General features: G+C 41.4%; 2 protein-coding genes and 1 long non-coding RNA gene across 3 annotated transcripts; 2 read left to right on the forward strand and 1 right to left on the reverse strand.

Moving 5' to 3' along the window:
• The first annotated feature begins 236 nt into the window (after positions 1-236).
• On the forward strand, positions 237-3,984 carry LOC119012605. Its single transcript, XR_005072529.1, has 4 exons — positions 237-406; positions 2,456-2,643; positions 2,745-2,850; positions 3,765-3,984. It is a non-coding gene; the product is annotated as an uncharacterized LOC119012605 (long non-coding RNA).
• Positions 3,985-11,756: 7,772 nt separating this feature from the next.
• Positions 11,757-14,977, forward strand: mrps18a (mitochondrial ribosomal protein S18A). The gene is made up of 6 exons (XM_037087192.1): positions 11,757-11,968; positions 12,907-12,938; positions 13,563-13,667; positions 13,770-13,893; positions 14,300-14,372; positions 14,492-14,977. The coding sequence occupies exons 1-6, from the start codon at positions 11,821-11,823 to the stop codon at positions 14,634-14,636; spliced, it is 627 nt and encodes a 208-aa protein (XP_036943087.1). The 5' UTR covers positions 11,757-11,820; the 3' UTR covers positions 14,637-14,977.
• Positions 14,978-15,014: 37 nt separating this feature from the next.
• On the reverse strand, positions 15,015-20,264 carry rsph9 (radial spoke head component 9). The gene is made up of 5 exons (XM_037087191.1): positions 19,895-20,264; positions 19,638-19,797; positions 19,026-19,155; positions 18,614-18,760; positions 15,015-15,321 (listed from the first exon to the last, which is right to left on the reverse strand). The coding sequence occupies exons 1-5, from the start codon at positions 20,119-20,121 to the stop codon at positions 15,161-15,163; spliced, it is 825 nt and encodes a 274-aa protein (XP_036943086.1). The 5' UTR covers positions 20,122-20,264; the 3' UTR covers positions 15,015-15,160.
• Between the last annotated feature and the right edge of the window lie 605 nt (positions 20,265-20,869).

Genomic DNA, 20,869 nt, shown 5'->3' on the forward strand with positions numbered 1-20,869 from the left:
AAATCACACACATGTTTCTGAATCCTTTCTCCAACTAATTCTGATATTTAAGCCAAGAAAACTACAGAAAATTGACCCATTATTGAGTCCACAAGAATGTAAGCTTAAACTTAAAGAAATCCGCCCTTTTATGTACATACAAAAGTACTTAGTGTTTAGTTACCGTCTCTTAAAGTTGTTAGTTAGTTGGCATGGCTTTTGTCCAGCTTTCATTTAATTTTTGGTTCCGCGTGGAGCACAGGCACAAGCTCTTTCTGGACTTTCAAAGGGATCTTCCTCAGATCAAATATCTGCAGATTTCCTGCGGATCAGCAGTAGATGAGCTCCAGTGGTGATTGAATCCTGCAGAACACTTACAACAACAACAGACAGATCTCCCTAACGTCAAACAGGTGGAGTGGTCAATGTATGTATGTATAAGAGCTCCTCAATCAGTATCATGGAAAATGTACTGTACATAATACGTGCACTGCTGTGTAAGTCAGATAAACCAAAGGCATTCGCTCCGGGAGGATGAAAACAAATTGTACAGCAACGGCAAACCATTATTTACAGCTGAGAAGTATCTATGATAAAACATTTTTTCATATAATAAGCTTTCGGTTGAGATTTATAAATCTGTCAAAATGAAATTCTCTCTGGAGACGAGATGCTCCGAAGACCTATCTGTATTTAAAAATGGAAACTCATTGTTCATGAAGGGAGTGAAGCCCTGACATGATCCAGATGCAGCCAAGGAGCTTTTTTTAGGAGAAACCCATCCTGAACACGGACATGGAGACGTCCTGAGATTAAACTTTGCCAGCAAACGATTGTTCAAACTCAAGAGCAATGATTCAATCGAAATCTGCTTTCATATTTTTCCCACTAGTTCTTTATTTAGTGATCCCCACTGGCTGAATTCATGGTCCCTATAAGATTAAACTTGCTGACTTTGGAGATCCACTGACTTTAACCTGTAGCAACATTCAGCCTTTTTCACCCATCCAGTTAAATATCTGAATGTCTACCAGGTGGATCTGTGCAACATTTTGTTCTGACGTTCACGATTCAAAGGTGATGAGACCGACTGGTGATGGCGATCCACTCACTATTCCTCTAGTGCCTCAGTTAGGGTTTGTGAGTTTTGAGTTTGGGTTTCGCTTTATATGTCTCAACCACTACTGGATGGATTGGCTTGAAATTTGGTACACACATCCAAGTCCAGCATAGGAAGAAGTGATGCCTCAACTTTACATCTAGCACCACCATTTGGTAAAAAAAAAAAAAAAATCCATTTGCCTGACCCAAAATTTTCTTCATTTCTTTCAGCCTTGGCCTATTGTGTGGTTAAGTCTAAAAGTAAAAATGAACTGCTCACAGAAGTAATAAAAAAAATCATCGTTTTCTCATAACCTTACACATAATCAGCCTTCTTTTTGAAACCGGTGGAGTCACCCCTTGCTGGTCACTTTTCAGACCGTAATGCTCTGTCGGCATTTTACACAGTTAGCATGTTTGCCCTCTGATGTTATCATACTGATGTTTGCATGTCGCGTGGTTGTCAGTTTGTTTGTGTGATCCAGCCCAGGTGTTACAGCAGTGATATGACATTCATATTTTCATAATAAGCTCACTTTACTGATCAGCACTGACATTGCTTACACCCCTTTCACACCGGCCAAAAAGCACATTAACACCTCCAGCGTCTGGCTTTTGTCATCGGTGAGAGAAGTTATAATCTGCATTTATTCTCAAGTCCAGTGACTCTGCAGCAGTCACGTGCATTTATCGGCTAAAACTCAGAGTGTAAAGAACATAGCATTTAGGTGGACATGCTAATTTTTGCCCTTGTTTCAGCACAATGCAATGAAGCTGGTTGAAATTCTTGCCAACTTTGGTCAAAAGGTTCCCATCGGTCTCAAACATCGTTCAGCAGAAGTTGGGTTTTAAACAGAGACGTAAGGAAAATATATTAAGAAGTAACCGCTCTTCTGTTTCCAGTTATCCAGCACATTTGTGACATTGAGAGGCACATTCGTCTTCCGGAAGGGTTGAAAGGAGTCGATCACCTATTCTATTTGGCTTGCCTCACCTTACCTTATATCCAAAAACAGTATACATGCACTAATTTTGGCATAAAAACAGCATTATATTTAAGAGATTACCCTGATTAACCCTGCTAAATCCCCTATCTCTCAAACAGCTGTGGGGTCACACACATGAAAGCGCCTGTGACACTCTGATCAAATATAGGGGACATGAGGGACCAGAGTCTTTGATGCTTTTGTGGTCATTTTGTCCCTGATCGTCCATATGGGGAGACTCTGACAACAGGGTGTTTATCAAACATAAAAAGACTCAAATCAGCTGAGAGGACTTTATGTTTGTTCTTGTCGGTCCTCCACTGTGTTTTTTGTGTTTCCTTGCTGTTCGCTCTCCTCTTTAATCCCTTTCTTTTCTTCCGCCATCACAGCCCCGATGACGGTCTCCTGTGAGCTCCCGGCGCTCGGGACCATTCAGCTTTCCCACAACAAAGAGAAAACATCCCACGTTTGTAAATGGGCTCTTGCCAGTTGGACAGGTTTTCTAAACAAGCGTTTCAGCGGGGGGAGAAGGAAGGCCGCTCCTCTGAATCTCCGCGGTCAGCACTGTGGGCCGAGGGTGAAATGAGTTATCCAATCAGATCTAATTAGATTTTACAATGTTTCACACTGTTGACACTTTAAAGCTCACTGATGCAAGTCCTCCGTGTCCATTCACAGGTCATGGGTGCTGAGCGAGATCCCAAAGATTTCTTTTATCGTCACTGCGATTCTCGTGAGCTGCGGGGGATTTCTTCATCATAACATTGACTTGTTGCGATTCCAGGTTTTTTCTTTTTCCCTTGCTTGCCTCGCCTTAATGGGAATACACATATTAACTTCTAACTCAGACAGATTTTTAACGCTCTACGACCTAAGACCACATAAAAACAACTGCCAGGAAAAATTTTAAAGGTGTGAAAAAAGTTTGCCTTTCACTTTCCTCATTGCCAAAAAGAGAAAATAGCAGATAATCAGTCATAAAATACCATATAGAAAAGCCGCGCAACAGCTGATCCAAGGTGGCAGAAGGCCCGGGCGTTCAGGACGACTTGGTCTGCAGAACCAGTGCCAGTAGCAAAACCCAATAGAGCAACCCGACATGAATGATAAAATATACAGCACATGGTCAAACAGCCAGATCAATTTAAGATATTAGAAACAGCTGGATGACCTCAGAGGACAAGCGTGTCGTGGGTAAAAGTCAATAATAAGTGATCTACAGTCGAGGTTGACCAACACAACCCCTGACAATGCTCACCACTTCAAAATACGTCCAAGATACACAAGCCTTGTCTCTAATTTAGAGCCAAACACGCCGTTAAAGGGGTTTAACTGCGTGGAGTACTGACACACTGCAAATAAATGCACCCATCTCGGTGTAGTTTTCTGTCTGTTTGTTTTTTTCAGCCGATGAATCCAGAACATCTCAGTGCTGAACAAAGAAATGACACAGTCTGCCTGTAACGAATCAAAAGTTGATTTCAGAAGTAATAAAACACACGTTTTTCACAATCCAGCAAGTACACTCAGCTGCAGTCGTTCTTCATGAGGGCTTAGCAGTATCTCACGGTGGCTAATGTTAGCAAGATATCGAGGTCACTCCACTGACTGTATGACTTTACTTGCTTTTACATTACATCACAGATACAGGTTTTAATGGTTTACATCACTGAACTTGAACATACTGTACTTGTCCAGGTTTCCAGGCGTGTCGCCGCCTGAGCAGTCAAGGGTTCCACTTGACGGACTGATACGACCTGCAAGGTGAAAGTCATGTGAGCGGCGGTGGACCAAGAAGCGAGCTCTGAGGACGAGCGCCAGGCTTTGATGCAATTTGTATATTGGTCAAACCAAGTAGTGACAATGTCACTTGATGCACTGGGACCCCAAAAGATTTTTTTTCAATACGTTTACATTGTGAAAGAAGACACTTTAAAACTGTGGATGTGTTTTGGGTTTTTTTTGAGCGTCACAAACCTGCTGCAATATGACCTTTTTTTACTATCATAATCCATTTAGTCCAATAACATTTGGCCGCAGTTAGAAAGTTGTTCGATTGGGAAGATCCAGGTAATTTTATACCCAGGAAATCAAACTTTTTTGGGCTTCACGCGCTTTTGAGCAGCTTTCATAATGCACGGGCCACTGCCTCCAACGCTGTATCCAGTTCTCATTAGACGCTATGAACAAAAGGCGTCTGGCGGCTGATTTTCAGCAACTCTTGCCAGCTTGTCAACTTTTATTTGAGCATGAAAATGGTGACAAGCACTAAGTCACTCTGCCAGCTCAGCTTCTCATTCCCTGCAAACACAAACTGGTTAATGTTACTGTCATCAGCTCACCCTTGCTAGATTAAAGAGTGACCTGTGATTTGATTTGAAACTACATAGGTGTGTTTAAAAAGGAAATACTGAGCGGGACAAGTATTTTTTTTCCAAATGGGAGGGTCATGTCCACCCTGCAGTCCATGCACAGTTTTTCCATATTCACTTCCTCTCAGTCATGCGTCTTGAAGATGACGTCTTAACAGCAACTCACGCAAGAGACTTCTGGGAAATAAACATCTATTCAACGTGTAGTCATCTTACGTCATAAATGCCTGATTCACAATGTGGTTCATAGTGGCGAATTTCCTGAAAACTGAAAAATGCCACCAGGCTAAAAAAAAAAGTTCTACTTTAAATATCAGTTTTTCCTGTGAATGGAAAAGTGTGTACATGTGAGAGCACTTTACTTGGTGACAAAGCAGTTCTTTCGAAAAAAAAAAAAAAAAGAAGCTCTTCCTTTCTGACTCTTCAGACCTGTGTTCGCCCCGCGATGGAATTTTACTGGAGAGTTTGGCTTGTGTTTGACTGCCCAGTCCTTAAACATGCGAATGAATAGGCGATGGAAGGGCTTCAGGTTTTGCTCCTTTTCAACGTCCACTCTTTTGTTGCATCATGTCTCTTTGTGTCGAGAAAATGTCTCCTAATTAAGCCCCGATGCATAAAGACTGGAGAAAAACTCTTGACTGATGGCCGTTCACTGTACTGACTCCTTCTAGCCGTGGCATGGCAGACCGGACACACACACACACACACACACACACACACACACACACACACACAGAGTAAGGCTTTTTACATTCTCATTCAGGGGACAAGATGTATTGGACATGGTGTTAAAAATGCAACAAAAAGAGGGTAGTAAAAATAGGGGGGAAAAAAGACGGTTTCAAGTTGTTTCCATGAAAGACCCCCAACTGGGAAAGGAAGAGAACAAGGGACAAAGATCATGTACCCCATCAGGGAGCCCACATAACATGTCTCAGTGGAGCAAGAGGGTTTTTTTTGTGAGAACACATCGTGTGGAGGGAAAGTTGTTAACTATCTTAGCCAGTTGTAGATTAGAGACATTTAATTCCTTATTAGTAAAGTTTATTCTATATTTGTCGTTCAGGATGGTTTATAAATGACTACAGCCTCATCTGCCCTATCAGATGAAAAGAAAGTCTAGTGTCCCGGATAAGATCCAGTTTTATCATTTAATCCTCAAGGTCTCTCTGACTGACTGACTGGCTGACTGACTGACTGACTGGCTGACTGCTCCAGAAGCAGCCAGCCAGTGTCAGTCGAGCGAAGCTGCACCTGACAATCACCACTGCCCCCTGCTGGGCTCCACCTCTCTGACACTTAGCTGTGCATACTATACTATTCAATACTTCACCCCAGTTTCAGTTTTGAGAGTAGAAGACAGACTAATGAGGGTGAGGAAAGTGCCGAGGTGACCTGGTGTAACAGCAAGTTCTTTTTTTAAATTTTATTTTACAAGCCAGGTGTGGTTCACATAAAGACGAGGTGCAGCGCAGCCAGATACTCTCGTCTGCCAGAGAAAACATCATCATATGTTGAACCCGCACAACTTGTGACCTTTTTGACAACCCACTGGTGAGCGGCATTAAAAAACGGCCTTAAACGCAACATTATTTTAATAGAAAATATACTTTAAAACATGCTCCAAACCCCAGTGTGTACTGCGGTCTATAAAGATTGTAAGCAGTGCAAGTATGTTAAGTTACGTGATAAGCACAGGAGCATTAGAGCAAACTGACAGATTTCACAATGGAGTTTGACGTGAATCTCACACAATGGCACACACCGAGATAAGCGTGGCAGTGATGAAATGTGCGCTGGTGAAACGAGCATGAGACTTTAACATGGAAATGTCAACAGAACGTATTCTCCACAGACATTAGTAGACAAAAAAAAAAACTAAATCCAGCACGATGTGACCTGGTTAGAAGTAGCTCCAGTCAACATCAAGCCAAGAGCCCTGGTTTGTTTAGTTACAAACAGTTTACTCAAGCAGCGCCATGGCAACAGATCTCACAAATAAAAAATAGTTTGAAGGTAGAAAAAAAAAAAGAAGCTATTGAGCCAAAAGTAGCAAAGGTTTGGGTCAGACTGTCATGTTGAAGCAGGCTTTTCCCACAGAAATAATGGAAATAGTCTTAAAGCAGCTTGCAACACTGTACATCTTAAAAGTGACTTCTTTTTAAAAAAAAAAAAAAAAGTCACCGATTACATCAGTATTACTGATGTGAAGTAATATCACTTTTTCAGATTTTACAGCATAACAACTTTTATTACTCAGAAAAGCTCCAGTCAAGCTCTTACACACACTGGGTAACTTTACTTCTGTGACTTTATGACATCATACTATGTCACCATGTCACACCTTTGCATTAATTTTACACTTAGTGGACAATTTGGCATGGAAGATTTGATTTAGCACAGCTGCTCTGTTGCTGTTTGCAGTGCTGGCTCAGGCGTGTGTGAGCTGACCAATCAGAGCAGAGTGGAGATTCAAGCGATGAACAAACAGCAATTCAAGTAATAAAAATTGATAGCTCCTATAATATAAATGGTCACCTCATAAGTCACATGATCGCCTGTGGACAGTCGTTTGGTAAAATGGGACGGCAGTCTGACTGGAAACCATCTGCTGTGCGTGGGAATGCCGCTGCAGGCGTCATGACAACATGCACTCGGAGGAAGTTAAGAGCAGAGGCAGCCATGGTGGGAAACTGATCTGGGCAGTGCTGCATAAATCAACACAGCATGATAGCCATGTATCACATTAAAATATCCTTCAGAGCCCATATGAATCATTTCACGTGCCTGTTGTTGTTCCTACAGGTGAAACGTGATTCTTTTATCTAAAACAGATGGAGTGAAAACGATCCCTGGTCAGACTTTTAGCTGTCAGTCGTCTCCTCAGTCTGCTCAGACTCCCCCTCCCTCGCTTTCATTGACTTCCCTGTTCCTGGCCACTGGGGGCGACCCTTTAAAAGGTCAGACAAACACAACTCAGCTGAAGGAGATTGAACCTCAGGAGGTGCAGCACCAGTTCCAAAATAAGACAAAAACTGCATCCCGGCAAGAAGAAAGAGAGTACAAAATGTTTTCAAACATTTGAAGAGGACCAGTCAGGAGCCAAGGAGCTTTTGCATCACAGGCAATGCAAGCTGCATGAAAATGGTTCTGACTCGGTAGTGAGAGAGAGAGAAGTACTTAAGAAGAAGAAGCAAAACACAGTGTAGTAAAACAATGTTAGTAAATGTCTTTTAAGTTTTAAGTTAAGTAAAAATGTCCAAAAGCATTATCATTCACATATACAAAAATATATTATTATTTTATTGTGATAAATATATATCATGTCTCTGGTCTGTAATTAAAAGAAAACAATTGTGAACGCCCAGGAAAAAGAGTAAGTAATGATTAAGTAATTAGTACTTAATGACTCAGTTATCAGAAATAACTCATGAATAAAGTGGTCAGGATGTTGATTCACAGTTTTTAATGACCTAATCTTTACCTAATGATTCATTAATATAGTGTCTTGCAGTCTGTTCTCCAGTAACTCATCAATATCTAGTATATAATCCTAAAATCTGTTATTCAGAAATCAACTATTGATTAATTAATTAACTATCTAACTGTTCCTTATTTTATCCTTACTCGCTCCTCAGTAACTACTCACATATTTGTGTATTTGATTGTAAAGTGTTACCATTTCTCTTTTAATTTGATTTTTGGTTTTCAAACTGAAATTCAATAACCACTAAAGTTCCTTGTTGTATATTCAGTCTTTAAATAGTTCTGAATTGAAGCTGCGTAAGTATAAAGCAGCAAATAGAAAGCACATGTTAATTAAAGTCCTTAAGTTCATTTCTTTTTTCCTTCCAGCACTGCGGAGATGAAGTGTGCACATGAGAAAGGCAGATGCAGATGAGCGTGTGTTTACGTGTGTGTACGTGTGTTTTCCGGCGTGCCGAGTTTGTATGTGCAGTGAGCGAGAGAGAGAGGAGGACAGAAGCTGGCACTGTCAGACGGCCAAGCGGAGGAGAAAACTGGGATAAGAGGCTCTTCAAAGAGCGGTGAATTGGTTGAAGAAGCCGGTGCCATTCAGCACGTACACCCAAATAAGTGAGGGGAAGGGCAGCGAGTGAGAGGACTGAGAAACAGAGGAGGTGGTGTTGGTGGTGAGGAGGGGGGGTTGGGAGGCGGTCGTTGGTACTTGGATGGATGAAGATTCATGTCACTTGCGAGAAAGCTCTACCCGACATCAGAGCAACAAATTGCATTGGATATCACTCTTAAGATCAAGCTCCACTGGTCAGTGAAACCTGCGTCTCAGTTTCCAGCTGTCTGCTTTGGCAAGCGTCTTCCTCCTCACCTCATCTCACGAGCAGCGGGGGGCTTTAACCAAACCCGTTCCCTTGAAATAGCCTAATTGTGTTCAGTTGACTTCCTTGGATGCAACAGCCCTTACAAGTTAATCACCCAGGAAAGCCTCTTAGTGACAGCTATGCCTTAATTGCATACCAGACTGTGCCCATCAATTTGGATGGCAGCAAATCCACACATTCCATCAGCATGGGAATGAGGCGTTCTGTCGAAAAACTCTCGGTTCTCACTGAGAGAAGTCTTCAAAAGTCAGATTGTGTAATTCAGCGATTTTGATTAAAGGTACCAACTCGAATTCTGCTCCTCCGATCCCACGCTGTTGCTGTTATGGCCCTCTCGCAGGATTTTTTTTTTTTTTCTGTGTTTAGACTCTTTAGCAGACGCTGTCGACGGGGGCCCTCCAGCCTTCACCAAAACATTAAAGGCAAAACAAACTGACCAGTGTGACAATAAAAGGGGAATGCGGCGGGATGGGGTTGGATTTGTTTTTGTGTGATGTGACCGTGCCCACTCATCTTCGCTCCACTCTCAGCTCTTCTGCTCGCTCCATGCTGCGTTTTAGCAGTTTGTCCCGGGAAGCAGGGGTGAAAACGCTAACCTTTTCCACATAGCAATAACTTCCCACCATGACATCGAACCAACATTGCTTCAGTGTCCCTCAGCGCTCGCTGTGAAAATGTCAGGCGAGCTCTTTTCATCTGAGGGAAATCCTATCTGATTTACTCTCCCCCCCTCTTCCTCGGCTGAGGCGCCTGTTTGTACAGGGCCATGTTTCATTTGAATATCAAAGCCTGTGAGGAGGTGGCCAGACACTTTAAATGCCATTTTTTGGGCTTCACTTAAGGAATGTGACTACTTAAGTGTCCTTGACGAAGGGACCTGATCACTTAGACAATACTCCCTTTGTGGCGGTGGGTGACGGTAATCTCTATCTATCTACTCTCCGCTCTGAAGACGAGACGAATGCAGAGGACCATTTGCATCTCAGTGCGCAGCTCTTTAAGGCTCCACGGTTTCGACTGGCATTTTGAGAGATCGTTCACATTTTTGGCTGTGAAACTAAACAACCACGGTGGTGAGCATGCTCCTGGCGTGTCCTACTCGTATTTACTAAGCCCCATTCACAATTAACCAGCTGAAGAGACACACAAGAGTCATTCTTAGGTCACACAGCGCTTGGAAAGTTGTTACGAGAGAAACTTAAAGGGGCTCTATGTAACCGTACCTCTCAGTTGTCCATAGAGGGCTGCCGATGATTTACTGAAGTTCCTTAATGCTGCTGAAATGTGGATTTTTTTTTTTTTGCGAAGGACTGGATTTTCCAAAGGATGTGACTTGATGCACGTTCTCGAGTCCACTTACATAACCTGATGACCCCCTTTAACGTCTACTGTGTGTCACATTGAAGTTGTTCTTTGCATCCAAATACCTGGAACCTTCACTCTGTCTGGACGTCAATAACATAGATCTGTTATTAAATGGCCAAATATTTGAAAATAAACAACTATGATAACCCATTTAATTCATATGGATATGTTTAAGCTATAACTTGTCTATGGTCAAACACAAACTGTGTTCTTCCTCCTTGCCACCAGCTGTCAACCATTAGGATGAATCTATCCAAACCCCTGAGTACTTGAGCTTATTCCTGTGCATCCTTGTGCACATACAAAATACACTAAAGAAAACAGAGCCCCACCTATGAAAAACAATACTCCATAGCACTGCTTGTGGTCAAATGACCTCGTGGGCCGTTTGAGGTTTGTCGTTTGTTGTGACATTTCGACCTCTCTCAGAGGAGGAAAACCCCATAAAAGCTCAAGGCCAGCTTAGTGTTTTATATGTTTTTTGTTTGGAAAATTGAGTCACACTGAGGATAAAATATTCCTACAAAGGGAGGCCATACGTTTTATGACGGCTATGCTTCAATTTATCATACAAAAATTAATTTGCACAAGAAAAAAGTTACATTAACTTATTTCTCTGTTTCTAAGAAAGGACTTTCCTGTTGTCTTCCATTATTACAGTCTGCATCGGCTTTCCTAAGGCCGCCTCTTTGCATACAGATGAAGTCATGAGATAAATCCTGCAACAAAAAAAGGCAAACAAAAACATGACAAGCGGACAATGGCACTGTGTTCCCCTCGACAACACTATCGAACATCTGAACACTTTATCTTCTCTGAGTCGCTCTTTATCTGGGCACCGAGGATCTACCTGTATCTTCTGTATTTTGCAACAAAAGTCTGGCGTGTTCCTACACTGCTCCTCCAGGTGCCTCTCGTACCTTCATCTGATGAGCGTGGTATCAGCACAGGCATGAACAGGGACCCTTTGTCGTGAACTCTGAGCATCTAAACAAAAGCAGAACAGGGATTAAAGCTTCTGTAGGATCCAAAGAGAGCCTACATGCTGCAGTTTATCGTATAGACTGCAGGATTTATTTTCCTATGCACTCGCATGTTATGTTTAAACCTCCCTTGTAGACAAATACATTCTTGTTTTTTACGCTGATATCTCTGAGGACTCTCTAGTTGATCTGGATATCACTGTCATCTCTTCCTCTGCTCTCTCCCTGGCCTTAAATCCATCTCAACACGCCATTCCTTCCTTTCTCCCCTGGCTTTCCCCCCGCCTTGTGATTAATTATGTTTGATAATGTGCTGCTATTTGTTTTGTATGTATTTGTAATTAATTAGATCTCCATCTTGGCTCATAATATGTTTTTGTCCTGTGAGGGAAAGCTTTTGATGAAAGGATCATAAAGCCTTTATCTGGTCTTGAAAAAGGAATTTCCTCCTGGCCGTGCAGCCATATTTATCAAGCCAGTACATTAAACACAAACAACCATCAGTCACACGCGGATATGAGGGCTATTCAAGCTGATTTATTTACTTGTTTAACCTCCTTCTCCCTGGTCTTCGCTCAACATCGATGTAATGACAGCTATTCACCGGGGGTGTCGCTGTCTGTTCTCGCGAGACTACCGCACAGGAAAAGACGAAGACGAAGGTCAGGAATTAAACATGGCAGCCCGCAGTATGCTGAGGTCTGTGTGGACCTCGTTTGCGGGCTTAAAAGTTGGTGCCACGCGTCCCATGGTGAAGGTTCAACAGCGGATAATTGTCCCGCAGCTGCCGGCTTTAACCGTTCAGAGCCGGGGGATCCGCCAAGGTGAGACTTCCCCGCAGAAGCTAAGATTTTAACCCGGCGATGCTAGAAGAGCTAAGCTAGCTAGCTAGCATGTCAACGTAATAACAACACGTTCGCAGGGGTTATTTCATCTTTGAGTCTCTAAGACCACCGCTGAGCATGTTCCTACGATGAAAACTGCAACAACAAATATGATGAAGTCATGTCAACACATAGCCAGCTGTTGACCTGAAACCACGCTACATGCATTTGGTGTGTTGTGACATAGAAGAGTAAAGAGTGTAGCAGGTCCCTGTCTGAAGGTTCATTCATTAAGTGTCATGGTTTTTTTTTTATTCCTCTTACTCCAAATGTGACGAAGTTTGTAGTCTGTTTATCTAAATGTTTCACATTTCTGTGCAGGATGTGATGCCTGATTTTATAGGATACAGCGTGTATGTGACGGGTAATATATGGTGTTGACTGATGTGGCTTTTTCAGGACCTATTGATATTAAGGAGACTGAAAACTGATATTTAGGTGGATATTTATTTATAGTAAAAACATTAAACCCTCTGTGTTAAAATCTACCAGTGATGGAATGAACTCAGGTAATTTACTTGAGTATTTCCATTTTTCTGCTTTTCGAGACTTCCTCAACATGACATTTATTTGATAAATGTAACTGTACAGATACAGATTATTTAGTGTCGAGAGCTGAAGGCACACACTACTTTTTCTTCTCCAGAATAACTTGTTGTTGTGGTTGTTTGATAATGACTGTAGAGAGACAAAAAAAAGTGTTTTATCGTGTCTGGTTTGCAACATGAATTTTAAATATGATTGTCAGTTCAAAAGATAATTTGTGACATGTGAAAATGCATAATTATGAAGACTACACAGCCAACAGTTGGGTTACTGATGAAAAAATAGTAATATTTATGAATTAAACCTAATATCATTTAATGTATGTTTTACAGTGGTGGAGAAGAAAGACAGTAAAACAACAACGGTATGTAAAGCCATATGTTTGTTAGTATTGTAGCCTACTTTCAGTTTTTATGGTTCATTTCCAGTATTTTCTTTTTAATAAGACTATTGTTGTGACAATGACAATGGTCAAAAACACAATACAACAAGATATTAACTGGGTATTTTAATAAAACTTTACAGGCTGGGTACACTGTATATGTGTGTATGATTTATTTTCCATGCTCCTAATGTCTCGGTCATGCATTATATTACGTCAGGTTATTTTAAGAAACAAATTAAAAGCCCAAACCATAACATTACCCCTTTAAAAAAACACACACACATTTTGTAACATAAAAGATGCTCTGCGCTGTCAGAGTTTGTCTTAAATCCATTTATGAAGTCTTTATAGTTGAGCCTTTCAGGTCGGAGACATTTTACACAACATTTAGATTTTGAATGTGCAGGTTTAAGGTTAAGACGGCATCATAGAATCCCAGAGAGCAACACAGGTTTTCACTTTGTTTTCCAACGGAGAGACTCAACACAGGGTAGTGGGAGAGAAGAACTTACGATTCAAAAGGCTTAATGTATATGTAAATATAAAGTAATACCTGACAAGCTTATGCTTGTACTGACAGCAGTCATATGAATTGTCTTTAAGCTTGAGGGACAAATACTGGACATTCCAGCAGCACCACAGCCTCCAAACCCCACAGCCAAGTGTCCCATCTACAGGTGGAACCTGCAGCACAAATACAACTACACGGTAAGCATACACAAGCATGCAATGACCCAATCATCTGAGGTGTTATGGAAGGTGTATCAGCAGTTTTCTTTCTCATTATTTTGTTTATCTTCCGTCCTGCAGGATGTCTTGTTGCTCAGTCAGTTCATCCGGTCTGATGGAGGGATGTTGCCCAGGAAGATCACCGGTCTCTGTTTGGAGGAACATCGCAAGATTGCCATCTGTGTGCAGATGGCCCACAGAGAAGGTCAGTGCTGCTGCCTGCTCCTGGTTTTAAATCTCCACCCAGCCTAATATGGGCTATTACTGATGTTAATATCATCGCAAGATTTTTGCAGATTTCAACAATATTCGCACGGGTCCTTGATATCCTTGAAAGTTTGTGAATTTGAGGAAAGGCCTAAATGTATATGGGTCATTTGGGGTGCTTGATTTATTCTGTGAAAAAGAAATTAGAAATTGACGTTCCTCTTATATTTTTAACTAACTTTCGTTAATGGGCTACATGGACAGCCTGCCTTAACAAATGTGTGTGAAATTGAATATATGGCACCAATAGAACCCAGCAAATTCTCCTGTTGCACCTGCTTTACTCCTGAAGGGCTGTTTTAAATGAAGTACACAAACATGACTCGTGTTTTTCTGTGTTGAAGGTCTGCTGCCTGACCACAAACCCAAACTTCCAGAGGGCCATGTCCCAAAGAGGCCCAAGCCCCAACTAAACCGGTAATGTATTCATGTGTCTGCTTGTTTGTCTGCCTGTCACCATTATGTATCAATCTTTAGCACCCATCTCTGTGCAACGTATTTAACTGAATCATCCACTTGTGCTGTGTGTTGTGCAGATACCTGACCCGCTGGTCCATTGACTCCGTGAGACCCATCTATAAAACTGGACTGAAGTGGAATAAGAGGCGCATGCCTGTTGGCGACCCGGCACTGAAAGACAATGTGCGCTACAGCGTCAAGCCCCTTTACTTAAAACACTGAAGGACAGGAAGTCTGACGAATCGGTGCAGTAACTGCACCAGAGTGGGTGGGCCCTTTTTATATCCAAGACTTCTGTCACACTGCCCTGGGAATGGGCCTAAAAGCTTCATCCATCTGTATTTATACTACCTTGTGTTTATAAAGCTACGTCACATTGATAATGAATCATGCTCAGCCCCACCCACAACCATCCATTCTCTCTCCAAAAGCCCTTGAAGTGAACTCTGCGGCAACTTAATGTGAGCATCAGCTGGGTAAATGTTAAAGTGTCAAAGTAGGTGGTATGTTGACTGTGTATACTCAAGGCAACACAGATGTGCAAATAAAATGCTCTCAACGTGTGTGTGTGGACGAGGACTAAATGGAACAAAAACAGCATGACTGGACCTCTTTAGTTTATTTGTTTTAAGATAAGACAAACGTGAAGTCCAGCAGAATGTTTGCATTTAATACATTTTGAAGTTTAATGTGGTTAAAGAAGAAATAAGAATTTGTTGAGTGAAAGGAGTGTAAGATGTCGCTTTTCATAGCATGAAAGGAAGGTCTAGATTCTTGGTCCCATCCCCGATGTAGATGTAACCGTGCTGTGGCGTCATTGGCACATGGTAGGAGGTCAGGCCCAGCCAAAACAGGCTGCGAAGCACGCACACTCTGCCGGCACATTCACGCTGAAGACTCCATGACCCTACACACAAACAAAGAAGACTTTCTGTAAACAAGTGATATTAAACGCAGGAGTCTGTCACGTCTTGTTCTCTGAGCTGAACTGAAATCAAAGCTGCTTTAATCTTTCTTTTCAAGTCCAAGAACATTATACTGTTCACATGCTAGAAGCAGCCATGGGATACTCCAATAAATCAACCCTTTGTGCTTTTGATATGTACAGTTTAAACCTGTTTCTCAATATGTTAGGGTGCGACCATGCAGACCTGGGGAATTGAGAACAAGAATTGGATCTGCCACTATGCAAACATGAAGCCCTTCTTTTACTGAAAAGGGAGATTATTGTGGAAAATTACACAGTTGTTGCATCACCTTTGTTGTGATCCAACTAAGAGCAAAACTGACTTGAACTTCGGTATCCAGTGTACAACATATGGTGTGCTGCTGCAGGAGGAGAACCCTAAAGCTGTAAATCAGGAGTTGCAAACAGTTCGCAGGATTGTTGTGGAAAAGAGGGCGAGCCCAACTCAGGGTCTCTGAGGAAAGCACCTGTCTTTTGGCGCAGATACCTCATACCGCATTTCCCCCAGAGTCCCCTTAATTTTATTTATTTATTTTTTTTAAAAAAGCCCTTTCTCCTTTTTGGCAAACTCGTGATCTGCCATTCAGACGGCTGCAGCGAGTGTGGCGTTGAGACAGCTGTGTAATGTCCGCTGCAGCGATGACACCGCCGACATCCGCATCAACTCGAGGAACACACACAAACATATACACATGTGGAAGCCCTCTTAAATCAGACATCTGTTGTTGCATGTTTGGTTACGGGCGCTAAACTGTTTTTCTCCCTTTCAAACACATACACTTGGAAGCCCAGGGCCTCACTTGATCTACAGTCACTGTTGGCTTGAGGACATCCAGCTCAGCAACCAAGTTAACGCTAAACGCGTCAATTTTCACATTATTATTTCTCAAAATAAGCAAGTGTTTATTGTTTGCCTCCTGGGTTTCATTTTTCCAACATGTGTAAGAGTGTTCCCTAGAAAATGTCTCTTTCTCCCTCCAGATTTGGGAGAAGCAAACATAAGAGACTCTTCCTCATTATGTCATGCTTTCAGCTACTCGCACGCAATCAAGTATTTGACTGACAATAAAAAATTAAGGAAAAAAAACAAACTGGAGAAAGCAAGTCTCTGCAAGTTCAGTGTCGTAACATTTTGAATGCCTGTCCACAATACTACAATAAGTAAAAGTCCTGCACTGAAAATGTAACTTAATGGTATAATACCAGTATTATCAGCCATCAAGACATCTTTTAAGTGTATGTAAAAGTAGTCACTGGGAATTAAAGAGTTCCCTGACAATGTATTTTATCTACAGCAATGCATCATATTCTGTAACATATGTTTGTGGCGCCGCTCTCCTTGAGAACCTCACACCTCCAAAAAAAACAACCGTTCTTTTTCATGATGTCATAAAAACAACTAAAAAACAACTTGTGTTCAGCTTTGTTATGATGCATCCAGCCAATCCAAGGTGTTCAAGTGCGCTGACAGGTCTTGAAAATGAAGAAGAATGCGTAGAGGAAAAGAAAAGTGATATCTCTGGTTCCTCTATATCAATTTTGATCATTTGTTATTTAACTGTATATGAGGAATGCAATGCTAAACCAGTGGACTGCTTTCAAAAACCTGGTGCATACATTACCATAAATTGCTACAGACTGAAGGCAATTTATCAGATTACACACAGCTTTCTCTGGAGCGCCATATAGTTTTGTGCTACTTTCACATATGCAGTAGAACTCCCCACGACCTGTTGACACACTTTAATGTGTCAAATTGGTGGAGTTACCCTTCAAGAAGTAGCAGAATTTTCTCAACCCACAAAGAAACACATAACACATGCTTTAGTTTATCAGAAAAAAAAGCACATGGAAAAAAAGATCCCCAAATTTGGAGATAAATGCTTTTTATAGACAGAACAGGTATGACAACTTGTAATATTGTAAAGTAACTAAAGTTGTCAGACAAATGTACTGATTATCAGTACTTATTGCTTGTAAATTAGCTAAAGCTGGCTGAACCACTTATATTGTTACTTTTTTCCAGTAGTAACATGAGTCACATTTACTCTTCCCATCTTCTCTAGGTTTCTCTTTTGTTTTGATCTTTCTCAGTTTCATGGGAAAAAGACGGAATTAGATTTATCCGTAGTTTCCCTCTGGTGGGCCCAGAATTCAAGATCCCAGATATGTCTAATCCAACAGAGACTGCTGCATTAAAAAAAAAAACAAAAACAAAACAAAAAAAAACTTAATGACGGGCAAAGTAAAAGGGGAATTCTTCCAACATATTCCCAGAACACTTCTGGTAGGCTGACATCAGAGGTTTTCAGGAATTAATTCAATCATTTCAGTGGTAAAATGATTCAGTTGTTCTCACTTGGGAGAAACCCTAGTTGACTTTCAGTCAGCTGAATCAACATAATCATCTGTGCTAAAATCACACCTCATCAGGCTGTAATGTAGCATGGCAGCTGGGACAGAACAGTGAGAAAAAAATTGACTTTGATTCACTGAAATTGTGAAAGCCTCATAAACACGTGTGCATACTCATAACAACTGTGTGTTAATGGCTCCAGTAGGTTTAACCTTTTTGAACTGGTGTGATTTACTGCATTTATTACCTCGTAGAGCTCAATGATAGTAAGATAAAAAAAAAATTGTTAAGTGTTCATTTACTACAATCAGTCCCTCACCAAAACATAATATTGGCAGTTAAGTTTCTGCAATGCACAGTCATGTTTTTATTAAAATGACCATATTGACATTTCTACAATATGTGTCATATCATATTCACCTTGCTGTGAAGTACTTATGGCCTTGAATTTCATATTTTGGGGGGGGGGGTATACATCTTTGTGCCCCTCCACAATCATCTACACTGTACTTGTCTGTAATCTTGGTAAATGGGCAAACTGTAACAACTGAGTTATAGGGTAACGCAAACGCAGTGCTTCAGCTTACATTAGGTGCGTTGGGTTTAAGTCGGGTTCAGATGTGAAAAAAAGGAACCCCTATCAAGTTTGGGTAGCTCTTGGTTACTACTCCGTTAGATTCTTTCGGGTTCGGACAGAAAAATCGTAGTTCCAACATAAAGACATTAAACTTATCTGTGGTTTGCAGAAAAGTACAATGTGAACGCTTACACTGGCTATTGGGCTGCTTCAATAGTTGCAACAAATCTTGCAAAATATGACATTTGTTTATATGTGATGAAACAACTGGACGACATAAGACAACTCTGTGGATTCACCTTTAGGAATGTCGTCAGTCAATACATCCAGGAAGTCGATGGCTGGGTTCAAGTCGCCCTTTTCCAGGATGGATCTCTTCTTCAGATTCTTTGGTTCACTGAAGTGAAGGTAGTTGTCAAGCTTCATTGCCTCTGAGTCAGACAGCCCTGAGGAGCAACACACATAACTGACACGTAATTCAAACTGTATCACAGCAATGATGGAGCAAATATACAGGAGGATGATGTCAAAATATTCTGGGAACATGCATATTGAGGAGTGTTGTGAAATATTTCCCCAAATGTTTATTATGGTATTGTTCCAATTAAAACAAATATTAAATCTGATGCTTTATGAAACACTTCAGGGTCACTCACACTTATGATGACACTGCACACAGGCCCACACACACACAGACTGATATATATTTACCACCAAAGCTGCGGTTGATCTTGACAAGTCCATGTGAACTCTTGATGAACGCGCCACGTGGTACCACAGACACTTCCTCATCGATCTGTTGTACCGTCACTGCCAGCCTGCTCTCCTCTCTGACTTTGATCTGAAACCAATTACAGTCCATCACTGGGCTAGAATTTCATGTCTAGCATTGGTTTCAGCCAAGAAAAATACATCAGTTTTTGGTTTTTTTTGCACTAAATCTTCATGAATAAAAACTCTTGCTTGCTGCAGAAAATGCTGACCTCAGACTGTGAGTCTTACTATATCTGTTGGCACAAGAAGGACACTGTCTACAGTTTTGTTTTCTTTTTCACTGTTAATTTTGGTCCCACATCCATCCTTGTTTTGGCTTTAGTAATTGGTCAACTGCATAATGCTCTGCTATAATATTTGTCTTCAGATAACAGTAGATGGATGATTTGTATTTTCGAAAAACCTACAGGACAAATTTGATGTGATGTAGTGCTGCTGAACACTATATCAACATTTGAATTGGAAGCAGTTTGTCTTGAGTCTTGCAAACTGACAGCTTGATATTTCAGCTCTGCTAACTTACAGCTACAGAGAGTCGATCATACTTACCACCACCGTTTCCTCATCACTCTCTCCTTGCCTGCGGAGCTCAACATGCTCGTACATATGCGAGGGATCTCCTATGAATCGACCCTTCGCAGCTGTGGACACTTCCTGGATCATGGAGTCTGTCGTGGTGGGGAGCAGGAACCAGTCTATGCAGTTGAGGCTAGAGATAACGCAAACAGGGAGTAAGGCCATTGATTTCTAGTTAAGGGTCCATAATTGATTCTCCCTCAAGAATCACAGTTGAGGCTTGAACTTACCTGTAGAGGTTCTTTTTGTCCTGCATCTCATCTTCTCCCCTCCCCTGAGCGATGAAATAATCCTCCTTTATGCCCAGTATCTTCCCCCAAAACAGGACTCGACTGAATTTGTAGTTCTTCTGCAGGATGACCAGAGATGTCTGCAGAGCGACCCTCTGTTCAAGACTTAAAGTCTGTCCACTTCCGGCAACGAGCTCCCAGGAATAGTATAATGTATTGAAGTCCATTGTTTTATGTAAATAAACTACTTCAACGGTTTCTTTAGCTGCTGTTTTAAACTACTTGCTAGCTAACGGTTGCGGCTAACCAAGGCCCTTCATGTGCGGACGCTCATGACAACAAAAGTGGTTGCTATGCAGTGTTGTCATAGCAACGCTCAATTCTTTTTTTCCCCCCTCCTTTCCAACGCAGTTCAATTCAGGAAGCTTTATTGACACGGACAAAACAAAAAAAACAGTTGACAGTTAACAGCAGAGTCATTTTACACAACATTTCTTCTGCGAGTAAATTTCCCTCGAGTGTGTGTGGTGCCGCCAGGAAATATCGCCGGTCACAACAATCACAAAACAAGCTGGTTATCGTCTCGTTCCGGGTGTGTATGCTCGAGGTGTTTATACAGACCGGACCACGCGCGACTCTGCTCTGACGTCATGCCCCAGCTTTTCAAGTGTGTGTCTGCAGAAGAGTGCATAAATATTAATAAACTGCGAAGGCACAGGGATGGGAAAAGACACATCAAAATGTTGTTAAATAATGATATATAATATATTACCCGTCAAATGAATGCAACAGAATAATATGCAAAATAACCCACTGCTGCTAGAAAATGTAGTTAGATAAAGTACATGCATTTTGTATTTTCGAAAATACAGAAATATACATTTTTTTTAACATTAGGGAATTAGGGAATTCGGCAGGGCATTCCAATTTTTTTAAATGTACACATGGCTCTGTTAAAAGTTTGAGCCCAACAGA

Source organism: Acanthopagrus latus, chromosome 22 (genome assembly GCF_904848185.1).
Source record: "Acanthopagrus latus isolate v.2019 chromosome 22, fAcaLat1.1, whole genome shotgun sequence".
Taxonomy (NCBI): Eukaryota; Metazoa; Chordata; class Actinopteri; order Spariformes; family Sparidae; genus Acanthopagrus; species Acanthopagrus latus.

Coding starts and splice junctions, on each gene's coding strand:
- mrps18a (XM_037087192.1), top strand. CDS start 11,821: ATGGCAGCCCGCAGTATGCTGAGGTCTGTGTGGACCTCGTTTGCGGGC. Junction 13,894..14,299: donor GCAGATGGCCCACAGAGAAG/GTCAGTGCTGCT, acceptor TCTGTGTTGAAG/GTCTGCTGCCTGACCACAAA. Junction 14,373..14,491: donor CCCAAGCCCCAACTAAACCG/GTAATGTATTCA, acceptor TGTGTTGTGCAG/ATACCTGACCCGCTGGTCCA.
- rsph9 (XM_037087191.1), bottom strand. CDS start 20,121: ATGGACTTCAATACATTATACTATTCCTGGGAGCTCGTTGCCGGAAGT. Junction 19,798..19,894: donor GACAAAAAGAACCTCTACAG/GTAAGTTCAAGC, acceptor CGTTATCTCTAG/CCTCAACTGCATAGACTGGT. Junction 18,761..19,025: donor GATCAACCGCAGCTTTGGTG/GTAAATATATAT, acceptor GTTGCTCCTCAG/GGCTGTCTGACTCAGAGGCA.